General features: G+C 38.5%; 1 protein-coding gene across 8 annotated transcripts in view; it reads left to right on the forward strand.

Moving 5' to 3' along the window:
- The window catches only part of LOC121375047, an 89,543-nt gene that overhangs the window by 56,928 nt on the left and 19,596 nt on the right, over positions 1–13,019 (forward strand). For 6 of the 8 annotated variants that reach the window (XR_005958271.1, XM_041502258.1, XM_041502260.1 and 3 more), the window contains 3 exons: positions 2,500–6,706; positions 9,688–9,867; positions 10,835–10,922. Coding sequence is in view for 7 of the 8 variants with exons in the window: in XM_041502258.1 (XP_041358192.1) it covers positions 2,500–6,706; positions 9,688–9,867; positions 10,835–10,922 (4,475 nt within the window). In the remaining variant the exon portion in view is untranslated. The remainder of the gene's footprint in view (positions 1–2,499; positions 6,707–9,687; positions 9,868–10,834; positions 10,923–13,019) is intronic. The other 2 variants (XM_041502261.1, XM_041502263.1) reach the window with 2 other exon arrangements.

Consider the following 13,019-nt stretch of genomic DNA (forward strand, 5'->3'; position numbering starts at 1 on the left):
ATTAACACTAAGTTTAGTTAATCTACAAACCTGTAACACATTTGGATAAAGTTACAATTGAGTGAAACATGAGTCTGTGACTTTGAAATGGTGAAATAACCTCTAAAAATAGATTAAAACTGGATTTCACAGCTGTTACTTCTCAGACGCATGTGCGTTTTTAAAAATATGAGAAATGCATTTTGTGATATTAAAAACACTAAGATGATCAAAAACACTTCGAATGTACGGAAATGGGTAATCTAAACAATAAAATCTAAGTAAAATATGATTTCAGTTATCAAAAACGGCTCTAATAGTAAAAATATGCCTTAGTGTTTAAAAACTGGGGTATGTCCATTTAAAGCATTTGGCTAATTAATACTGTGAAATATGAACCATATTATGATATAAGAAAATAAATAACAAAATAATAGGATTTCTATTTAGATTTTATAACTAATACAATTAATTAAGGTAACAATAATCACCTGCGTGGTCTATAGACATTTTAATAGATGTATGACACATTAATATCAGCATGTAGTACCGTATATCTTCACCTATAAGTCGATCTCGGCTATAAGTCGAGTCCCTAATTTCAAGCCCTGAAAACTTATTTTTTTATTGACCCGTTTATAAGTCGACCCATGAAAAACAACTTATAAATATTGAAGTATTTCTTATGAGAACAATAATGTACAATATTTGAAGAAAAGAAAATTATTTTACAAACTTCGGTTTTCACGTTTTGTACATTGCAATATTCCAATCAAACTACATAGCATCAAAATGAAATATTCCCTTAGTAGATAATGAAAGCTGTTTGACTGTTACCATATGGCACTGTACAGCATGGTTTTGTGCACAGACAACAACTTTATTTATAAACACTGACAACAGATCACTACGATAAAACTGCAAGTACATGTATCATCGGTTAATCACATGTTTTGCCGCCATATTAATACATGTAAGGAGGATAACTCTGGAAAGTACACTGGTTTTTGTACCAAATGATGTGTGTCCCTATTGGTCTAGTGAACTGCAGAGATCAGTCTTAAGTTATTTTAAGGGAAGGCTCAGTAATATTCATGACGTTAATCACCGACAAGACATTGTTTGAACAACCATTAATGACAGTGAGCAGATTTCAAAATAAACTCAGGCAACAGGTAGTTAGTATTGTTTATATTTTAGCTATTAGTGATGACTGTTATTTTAACTAAGTGGACTGTTGTCTTGGCATGTGAGCGAGATCGCACGCCTTTTTGCATAACCAAAACCGTTCTAAAGCCAAAAAAACAAATGGTTATAAAAAGTAAATGTGTCAAATTAACATATTTGAGTATAAATACAGGGCATACTTCAACAATAAAACTTGTAAAATAATCCCCAAAACAGTAATATTTTTTTTACCTTCTTATAAGTCGACCCCCCAAGTCATAAAATAATTTTTGGGTGAAAAAAATTCAACTTATAGGCGAAGATATACGGTATACCCTAGTGGTCATGTCATGTCATATGGTTTTACGTGCATGTTCAGAAAAAGCTGTTGTAGTGTACGCCTGTCCTGGGCACAGGTGCCGGCCTCGGCCAGCTCCTCCGTCCAGGACAGGAACCCTAGTGGTAAATGTTATGTGCTTTTATATCCAAGCTTAGTTGTATCTGTAATCTCAGCTTATCTCTGTCACATTTATCAAAGTACTGCGAACAGGTCAAGTTAAGTTGTTAACTTTATGATCATAACATTTGAGTTGATGCTTTTTAAACCTTGGAGGAATCTAAAAATCTAACTGAGAATTGTCACTTACGGAACTCTGGGTTCTTGTTCTTATATCTTAATGCAGGTGATCATGAAAGTATTGCAAGTGAAATAGATGTGAACATTTTGAAAATTAAGCTATTTGATGGAGAAACTGAGCTGATAAAATCTTATAGATGGTCAAAGACAGATATCCTGGGCTTGTGCTTTTAAAACTTTAAATTCATCTGCCTGATTTTTATGGATTTTTCTTTAGTAAGGCCTTTAAAGGTTCACACTTTTAAAGTTTATAAGCATGGGACCTGATTATTCTTCCAAATTACTAACAGCAGTGACTGAAAGTCGTGTAGATGGGTGCTTAGCATGGGTTTCTTCTTCTTCATCATTCAGATTTGTGAAAATTGTCTCATACAGATATTCTGATCTGAGTGATGAATTGGGCAGTTGTTTGCAGGTCCTCCCTGAATCCCCAGAGCTTCTGATGTGTGTCTGTGCCTTTGTGTGCTCGAATATGTGTGCGTGTGTGCACGAGTGTGTATGTGTGTGTGTGTGTGTGTGTGTGAGAGAGAGAGAGAGAGAGAGAGAGAGAGAGAGAGAGAGAGAGAGAGAGAGAGAGAGAGAGAGAGAGAGAGAGAGAGAGAGAGAGAGAGAGAGAGAGAGAGAGAGAGAAGAAGAAGCTACATGGGTTTGACTATATGGAATTATGAATATTGACATATATATTAATGTTTGTTTTTTTGGGTTTTTTCCTTCAGAGCATCATGACAATGGTTTTGAACAGAACCTGGAGCTGTCGGTGCAGCCCAAAGTGGTCATGGTGGACGGGAAGTGCACGTGCTGTCCATACGGCTATCACATAGACCTCGACTTCCTGCGTTACTGTGAGGCCATGTCCAGTGGCGGGACCCTCAAACAGCTGAAGCGGATCCAGAGGTCGAAGAGAAAGCTGAGAAAATCCATGGAGATCATGCTCCAGCAGCAAGGACAGCTCACGGAGGATGGGGGAACACCCCCGCCAGATGTTGTGCACTCAACCGAGGCAAGCCGGTTGATGAATATGGTGGAGTATGAGCAGTCGTCGACTCATAAGATATTGGATGACATCGACTCAAATGTTGATGCAACAATAGCTTCCATTGACTACATGATGACTTCGGCAAAGAAATCACGTAATATCAGCTCGGACAGTGATGATAGTCCGCTGAGTCCGAATATCCCGCGTTACAGTACATTCCCGCTGAACCAGACTCCCAACGGAGATGAGTCGTCTCACCTGGCCACCTCTCTCTCGACATCGGGTCGGAGCGACTCGATGAGTTCCTTGTCTTCTGTGTCTACCGTTTCGAGTGAGAATCCACAAGGAACGTTGATGTCGCATGGTCAAATCGGCAGGCAGACTGTCACGACAACGGCCACAGCTGAGGTTTTCGGTTCTACCACCAAGTATCACACAGTGACGTCGGCTCAGATTGCCGCAACGCTGGCGACACACATGCCACAGCAGACAGAGGGCAACACCTCCCCTCACGGCTCGACGACAAACATCAGTAAGACATCACTGCATGCCATCCGGGAGGCCATGGCCATGAGTCTACAGCGAATGAGGGAGCTGGAGGAACAGGTGAAGGCTATTCCGATTCTGCAAGTACGGATTTCCGTCCTCAAGGAAGAGAAACGTCTCCTCATGTTGCAGCATAGAGCCAAGAGTAGCGCACTGAAGCCAAACACCAGATCCATTGGGACGGGGCAAGACCTGGTGCTGCCACCATTCTCAGACAAAATGACTGCCATGGAAAAGATGTCTTTCACCACCATGACCTTGCCAACGCCAAGAACTTTCGAGTTCCCCAGCAATATTTCTCCCAGGTCGACTTCGACACCACGCGTGCCTGATCTTAAGTCTCCGCCCCCAACCATGCCGAAACCAAAAGTGCGTAATGCTGGCGTCGGTGATCACAGCGTCATTGAGCCTTACCTCCTGCAGGCTCACCTTCCCACGGGGTTCACCATCACCGAAAATGAAGTCCACAATGAAATCCGCTCCAGCACGTTTGAACGGGAGACTCTGATTCTTAACCGATCTCGTTTACAGAGCCAGAGCGATCGGATCGAAGAGCAGCTGCCAGTCCAGCCCCAGACTCACATCACGATCAACCAGATCCAGCGAGGTGGTCCTAAGGCTCTCACTCGAAGCATCGGCATCGGGGACGGCAATGTGTTTGACACGGGACTACAGATCCACGAGAAGGAGCTGAGGACAGTGATTATCGGCCAGTCCGGGCAGGTTGGGAAGAGAAACGTCGGGATAGAATGTCGCCCGGCCACCAGGGATGTCGGAATTCATTTCTGCTGCGACGATGAAAAGCCGTCAACGAGGACGGTAGGCGTCAATGTTAACACCAGCAGCCTGATAACCTCGCTGAACTTCAAGGGCGAGGAGCTGAGAATTGCCTTGCAGGATGTCCTTCACAAGAATGTGCGCTCCACTGGAACCAACTGTAATTTCAGACCCCTTATGAATGATGCCAGTACCATGTATCAGAAAGTACAGTACGTCACTGTTGGAGTTGGCGAGGAATGCCGCACCGATGTCGATATTCGTCCTCACATGGCAAAGAAATCTGTCGGAATTAACGTTCGTCCAGAGATGAACAACCGGTCTATGAACACCGAAAAGGGTTGGTTGTTAGACCAGAGCACCAACACACCTGTGTCGGAGAAACGGGCGAAAGCGACAATGACGGAGAAGCCACGTCAGCTGTCGAGTTCGACATTCATGGAAAAAACTCTGATTCGCAATACCAGCTCTCAGACCGACGTGAGAACTTTCCTGGCAACCGACCAGCTTAAAAACGTCGGCTGTAACACAGTGAAGAAGTATATGCAAAGCACAGGGGTCAACACTGATGTGAAACGTCTCGTGAATGAGAACTTTGACTTTGCGGTCACTTTTAAAGACGGATCGTCTAACACAATGTTCAGTGTGGCAGACAAGAGTGTGAATACAGACAAAAACAGATACTCAGATCAGAAAACTGTGAAAACAAAAACTGTTGGCGTCAGTAATGACCGAACTGATTCTTTTGTATGTTCGTTTGATGGGATCGACAGATCCTCACAAACAAAAGAACTGTCGGGACAAGATCAGTTTTCAAGTGAAACTGTTACTGTGGAAACTGTGCAGAAAATTGTTTCTGATGTGACTGCGCAGAACCGTTTGTCCAGTGACGCTTACATGGGTGTGGACATGAGCCAGTTTATGAGTGGTAAAGCTGTCACATCGGGTTTGAAAGCCAGAAAGAGTGGTGCTCGCAACAGTGGCGAGTTCAAAAGAGACAGTGGTGAGTTCAAGAGAAATAGCGGAGAACTAAAGAGAAGTAACAGTGGGGGTGAAGAATATCAATTCATAGAGGAAACCTTTGTCATCCGTGGTGACGTGGATAATATCCAGAGTGGAGATATACAAGTGGAGAAGATAAAAAGTTCCCAGCAGGTTGTCATTGGCAGTAGTGGGTCCAAGACTTCCAAGCTGCCTGTTTTGAGTGGAGGATCCTTGGAGGAAAAGAAGACATTCCAGCAAAGGGAAACAGATGCTAAAAGAACTGAGGACTTAAGCCAGACGGGCATGCGACGAAGCAGTGGAGAAGGCTCCAGCACAGAATTTGGATCATTTCAGACCAAGGTTGTTGAAGAAAGGGTCATGATGAAAACCGACGGTGATGGTTACTCTCAGAGTCAACGCAGTGTGTATTCATCCGGAGATGGAGATCAGCAGACATTCCTTAGTGGGAAATACTCCACAATCAGCAATCTGGACAGACTCTCCAGTATACAGACGGAGGGCAGTAGTGTCGACAGCAGTATGCATTCCATGACTAGCAGTGGAGGGTCTGGAGGATACGGCTCTTCTTACTCCAGCACACTCGGTAACAGTGGTGTCGGACAAATCACGGATGTGGATCGCAGCAGGTACTCCACGACCACCAACAGTGGAGGTAACATTTACTGGTATCCTGTGGACAGCCTCAATGGTGAGATCACAGGACCTGCTATCACCCAGGTTCATAGCAGACATTTTGAAGGTGTTACAGACAGTGGTACGTCCACAAACCAGTCAAGTGGTGAAGGATCTGGACTAAGATCAGAAGGTGGTGTTCGAACGCGACTAGAGGAAGAAAGCATTATTCGCAGAGGCGTGAATTCATTGCAGACCATTTCTGACAGTTCGGCTTTTAGCCATTCTAGCAGTCTGCAGGATCAGTCGGACATGTCTGGTTCAAGTGCTGTGAAATCCATTGAGGTTAGTGAAAAAGTAGTAAGTTCTGAAGGTATTGGTAACTTACAGAGAAGTGAAGGATTTTTGGTGATCAGTTCCCATGGTTCAGACTCTCTGTTCAAAGAACTAGAGAATCAAGTACTCATAGGTGCGTCTAGAACCGTTGTAGGTTCGGAACACCCAGCTGTTGAAGGCACTGTCCGTGAGGAAAAATCTGTTACCAAGACGACCGATGGACATACTGTTACCACGGTGATAAAACGTACCGTTCGAAATGGCGAAACCGAGGAAACCAAAACCATTTCAGAATCCGATATTGGATCTTCAGCCTTGGTCACCGAAAGCCCATCTATTGGCTTGGACATGTCCATTGACAGTGTGGACATAGGGAAACTGGACAGAGCTTCCCTGCTGAAATCGGAACTCAGCCAACTGGCTGGAGAGATGAGGGAGAAAAAGATGTCCAAGAAACACCAAGGAGATTACTCGGAGAGTCACGTGACCAGCAGTTCCTATGACGACGACGACGCTGGTTTCGAAGGCGATGATCTTGAGTTTTCCGCTAGTCGTAAGGAGTACTTTAGCTCGATAGATGGAGGATCTTTAAAGTCTTGTATGAAGAGGAGCAAATCGGATGAGCTTTCCATGAAAAAGGGCATTTCCTTTGCTGCCACAGTGGTGGGAGGGTAAGAATATTAATGATATATTTTCTCCTTGTGAATATAAGTAATATGTTTTAATTCAGTGATGGGAGGATAAAATTGTTAAATTTAAAATTTCTCCAAATGAACATTCATGTTTGATAAAAGTTAATTTTGGTTGTTACAATCATGCAGTATTTAGCTAAAGATTTTTTTTTAAGTAGTATGAATAAATAACATCACTGGGTTTTTTTTAACTGTCATGAACATTAATTTTGGATTGAACTGATCATTACTTGTAACAAGATGTCAAATTTTTCAAATAAACCATATAGTGAGACTTAAATATAAAAATAACTCGCAGGTTTTTTAAATTATTAATTGTTTTTTTTTAATGAATAGTAATAATACTAGTAGTTAGGCCCTAATCTTGCTGGCGAAATCTTGCCAAAGTCAGCTAAGTTGCCAAGTTATTGGCAGTACCAAGAAATATACCAATAAATGTTCACTTTGCCTATTTTTATCAAACTTCTCCCCTTTCTTCTGGGAACGAAGAAGTCACTTCTACTTTTTCAATTCTAGATTAGGACCTGAGTACTATATGTAAAAATAATGTTATATTGTATTAATACTGCTGCTCTTCAAATGGCACACAAGCTTCATATAATAAGCTTTGAGATAAAATTGTACAGTATGTAGCATCTACGTGTGTTTATATAGTCACAGCTTGACAGTAAGTTTTGTTTTGAAGTGACGTGATTGTTGTAATCTCTCACCCTGATTCAGTTTATGGAAATAGCTGCAACTGCTTCTGTCCTGTTTCAAAACACACATGTAACAGGATGGAAACCATTTTCCATTATTAACGAAACCAGAGAGAGAAAAAACATATTCTCCTTCCTGCCATGGTTTATGGGGATTTTTTTTTAACTTCATTATTTATTTCTGTTCAAAAGGACATGTCTTTGTATTCAGAAATGTCATGGAAATGCCAAATGACTCTCTTATGATACAGTTCTTGTATGCCTTATAAATGCACATATTGTAGAAGGTTATACGTCCTGTTTAGATTAGTCTGGGGCAGGTTTTAGCTCAGATGGTAGAGCACTCACCTGAGATGCTTGGATCTGAGAACTGAATCGTTTTCAGTCCCTTTGGGTTTTCTCCCATCCTAACTAGTGCTCCACAACTAGCATATCAAAGGCCATGATATTTGCTGTCATGTTTGTGGGACAGTGCTTGCGTAAAAGATCCCTTGCTGCTAAAATAAAACGTAGCGGGTTTCCTCTGAAGACTATGAGTCAGAATTATCAAATGCTTCACATTCACTAGCCGACGATTAATTAATCAATGACTTCAAGTAAAGCTAATCAGAAAAGATTTCAGTGATTACCCCCCCCCCCCCCCCCACTAGTTCAAGGAGAGTATTTTAATTTTTTGCTCCCTTTATCATGCGATTTCTTTTTATATAATAGTACAGACAGATTAAATACCAATTCTCAATACGGTAATATCTTAAATGGCTCCCCATAAACTAAGTTAGGGGTGTAATTAATCACCCCATCAATTTTCTTTTATTCACAGCAAGATGTGTATTACTACAGTAACATGTTTGTGCTTATATCTGTTTATCTGGTATATCCAATAATTCTGTATTAACTGTCATGTCTCCAATAATTGAATGCATACTTTACCTTCTATAAGATGATTAACTATTTTTTGAGAGATGAAATTCAGAAATATCTAATCTGTATTACATCATTTTCCATCAGTATCCTAAAAGGAACTTCCTCAAAGTCAATGCCTATTCATTTATAGTACAAAAACACTCATTGCTTGTTAACCACAAAAAACTTTAAAATGTGCTTGTTACTGGTCCTGCTGATAACATAATATACTACTCACCGTTCACTTGGGATATATATTACAAAATATATATCATGATAAGCATTTGTGTACATCTTCAATTTGAGCAATATGTGATCATAGAGACAGTGCGGTTTGGATGTTCCATACATCACCACAGTAATGCCATGACTACAGTTAGACATGTCTCCTATCAAACACAATATACATTTAAATGCAACTGACATGTTTTTCCAAATATCCCTTGTGAAAGTTGAGCAGTATGTAGTCAAAGCTATTATAATACTGTACATGTAGATATGTTTAATTAGTATTTTCCACACTTTATGCTTCCCTGACATTATTCCCAAATTTAATATCGGTTTTGTTGTTGATTTTTTCCTTTTAGTGTAAAATGTGCTTTGTGCTTTCTGCCTTGTTAACATACATTGTAACTGTGTAAAAAAAATAACATCCCTCACTTTAATAGCATGTATTACAGATGTGGGATGATATCATGTACATCTTATTGTACATACATACATTCTCATATGTGGTATTGTGTATTCACTGTTATTTGTAATTAACCATGTCCTTCCAATATTGTGAGAACGTTAATTAATAACTGCATGCACGACATGTATTATTAAAATCATCATTCAACATTAGATGTCTAACCTATGCTAACCACATCAATGGTCTCCACTTTACTGTTAATAAGAATTGAAATTCCAACATTATTTTCTTTTTGTTTAAAAAAATGTATATACAGTGAAATCCCTCTAAACCAGACCCTCAATAAACTGGAATTCCCTCAAAACAGAACATTTTTTACAGTCTCTTTTTAAATATCAGAGCAGAATAGATTCTCTCTAGACAGGATACACCTTAAAACTGGACTTTTTATTTGGTCCTATTGGTGTCTCGTTTAGAGGGGTTTCACTGTATTATAATAAATAATAAATTTTGATAATTGGTTTTTTGAAATTATTAATACATTCTTCATAATTAAAAAAATAAAAAAATATATGTATATAAATTTAACATATATTTAAAATATCTGATTATTTTCACACCAATTTAAAATATCTCACACCAAAATGAATTCCACACTGCAAGGATTAAAATTATGTGACATCTCCAAGTGAGTAAGAGAACATGGTTTGGTTTGACTTTTTAAGAACCAATTCTAGCTCGTCAGAGGCCACATCTACGAGTGAGTCCGACGGCGAAACCGACAGCTACGAGGAAGGCTCGTATGATGGCCGCCATGGCAACATTGTCTATCAGTGCAAAGATGATGAAGCTATTGCACAGGGCATTCCCGGGGCAAAGATGTTTGACCAGAACATCCGAGAAACGTAAGTTCACCGATGGAGCTGTCACAGACTGTAAAGATAACTGTGTGAAACCAGACCAAAAAACCAACATGTTGGGTGAAAATACTACAACTTGCACAATTAACAATTAGATAGGTTTTTTATTATTATTATATTTTTTTTTATCTGTGTGAAACAGTTTTTTAAAAATCTTTAAACATTGGAAAGAGTATGTTAACATTCACAAATATCAATAATTTTTAGGTGTTTTTTTAGGTGTTTTTTTTTTGTTTACTGTGTAAAACAATAAAAAGAAACCAGAAAAATGTTAATCCACAAATAATAATACCTTCTTCTCCTCCTCTCCCCCCCCCCCCCCCCCCCCCCCCCCCCCGGTCTTTAAGATCATTGAGTAAAACCAAAAACAAAATCTTTTGAGTGTTGAGAAGATTATTACTATATTGGGCAAAATATTATTAAATTACTTCCACACAAAAAAATTGTCTTTTCTTCGAAGACTACTGTTTGAAACAAGATACATTTTATTAGCACTGAAAAGGCTACTATAACTTCCACAAATACATGTACCATTACCCGTTATTATTATTTATTTTTCTAAAGTTGCACTGCAAATAAAAATGAACTGCATGTCAGTGGGTTACGGTGGCAGTTTTAGCTTTCTAACAAATGGTGTAAGAATTTCTGTTTGCTTCACTAATTAAGTTGAATCACTCTTCATTGCTTTACACTTTTCTGCTGAAGCACATAGTTCTGAGTTATTAATTCCTAAATAACACTTTGTTAACTAGTTAAGACTGAACATGTACCGATACATGATTGTATATCGTTTGACAGAAGCATAAAATTTCAGTCAAATATGGTTTTAGACTGACCATAATTTGAATGTTTGTAAGTGGATATTGCTTTTTTATATATGTCGATTTCAGAAGATGTGTTTGATAAATGATTGTGAATTTAATTCTGTTCATACATGTTAATTGTGTTGCAGGTACGAGCTGAATTCTGAAATACAGACTGCTTGTGAAGTGCTAGCACAGTACTTGATTGATTCAACCACAATTCAAACTAAAGAACTGGTAAGGATGTTAAAGGATGCTCAAAAATACAATTTAAAAAAACTCAACCTTTGCCGTACCTAAAGTTAACTCATCTTTCTCTTTCACATATCCCTGTTATCATATCAGGACTTTAAATTGACAATGGAAAATCCACTATCAAGGCAGGGCGAGACGTAGCCCAGTGGTAAAGCTTGATGCGCGGTCAGTTTGCAATCAGTCCCATTGGGCTATTTTTCATTCCATCCAGTGCACCACGACTGGTATATCAAAAGCTGTGGTGTGTGCTATCCTGTCTATGGGATGGTGCATATAAAAGATCCCTTGCTGCTAATCAAAAAGAGTAGCCCACGAAGTGGCGACAGCGGGTTTCTTCCTTCAATATCTGTGTGGTCTTTAACCATATGTCTGACAGCATATAACCTAAAATAAAATGTGTTGAGTGCGTCGTTAAATAATCCATTATCAAGGCATGTTGAGACAATAGATAGGGGAGATAACTACATTTAGTCCAAGTGGAAGCCATTTTAAGGGCTGAAAGCTAGTGGACAACCACAGGAGGCCAACAATATTGGCCACCAATAGGCTAGGTTCCAATACAAGCTACTTTCGGCAAAGTTCAAATAAACATGTTGCTCCCTTTTCTTTTTTTCCGATGAACCATTCAAAAATGTGCCAAAATTCCTTCAAGAAATTGCACACTACTTTCCTTTTTGACTTAATCCTATGGAATATTCAAAATTCAATAGCACCAAAATTGCCTTCCACCCACCCCAACCCTTTTCCCGTCCTGGACGGAGAAGCTGGCTGAGGCTGGCACCTGCGCCCAGGACGTGTGCGCTACAACAGCTTGTTCTGAATGTGCACGTAAAACCATATGACATGATGACATGACATGACAAGTCCAAATTGAGGTATATAGAATATCAAGTTACTACATTTTGTAATATGATTAGGTTAGGTAAGTGTAATAAATATTGACATGATATCATAACCAAGTAAACCCAATATCAAAGCATTGTAACCTGATTTTTCATTTTTTTTGGCATAAATGCATAAGTTATAAGCTATAAGTATAATTGGTGCTGACTGACAAAGATTTGTGATTTGATGGCAGCTGGTTTTAATATTTTTTATAACTGAACCAAGTATCAAAATTATCACAATTATTTAAATGGCCATTATCTAATGATTAAACAATGTAATGAAGTTTTGTTAAACATTAATTTTCCTCTTTTGAAATTCAGTAATGCTTCGATGTCTTAATATCTGTAATCTCAAGTGCCCAGGATATTTCTAGGTTGAGAAATAAATTATAATAAGTCAGTTACCAGTTATTATTAAATTTGTGTCCAGAGTGATGTAAATTTCATTTTTCATAAGCTTTAGGAACATAAATTTGATAATATCTGGTACCGAGTTTATTATTTTATTTATTTTCCCCAGCTATATATTTTTCTATAAAAACCTTTCATTTTCAATATATGTATACATAAATGGTGTAAACCACTTTTTACAGTATTGTTGGTATGGCTATAACTTTATATCTTCATGGAAACTTTAAAAACAACATTTTTATTTATTCTTCTCTTTTTTTTAAAAATCTATAAATAATGATATTAATATAAAATTTAACAACAGAAAAACAATGTCAGCATACCAAATCTTTAAACAGCATGATGTCATTTTGTGTGTTCGTCAAATCGTCATAATGTCTTATTTAGTACTGACAAGACTTGTAAGTACTAAATTGTCCAGTAATATTGCAATAATAATATGGTATGTGCAAAATATTTTGGAAATGATTATTTTGGTCCATTCAGCAATGAGGTTACCAAGTTTCACTGTTAGCTATGACTTGCTGCAGAAGGTGAATCTAATTGTTTGATTTAAAAAAAAAAAAAGGTTTGAAAAGTTTTTCTCAAACTACCAATATCTTGAACTTGTTAATTTAGTCCCTTCGACAACAAGATAACAAGGTTTCTCTGTGATTAGTTACAAAATGTGTTGGGGGTTTTCTCTCTTTTTTACAAATGTGTTTAGTTAGAATTGTGATTTGCTGCTGCAAGTGAATCTAATTGGGTGCTGGGTTTTTTCCCTTTCTTTACAAATTTCTTT

The sequence above is a fragment of the Gigantopelta aegis genome, chromosome 6 (genome assembly GCF_016097555.1).
Source record: "Gigantopelta aegis isolate Gae_Host chromosome 6, Gae_host_genome, whole genome shotgun sequence".
NCBI lineage: Eukaryota > Metazoa > Mollusca > Gastropoda > Neomphalida > Peltospiridae > Gigantopelta > Gigantopelta aegis.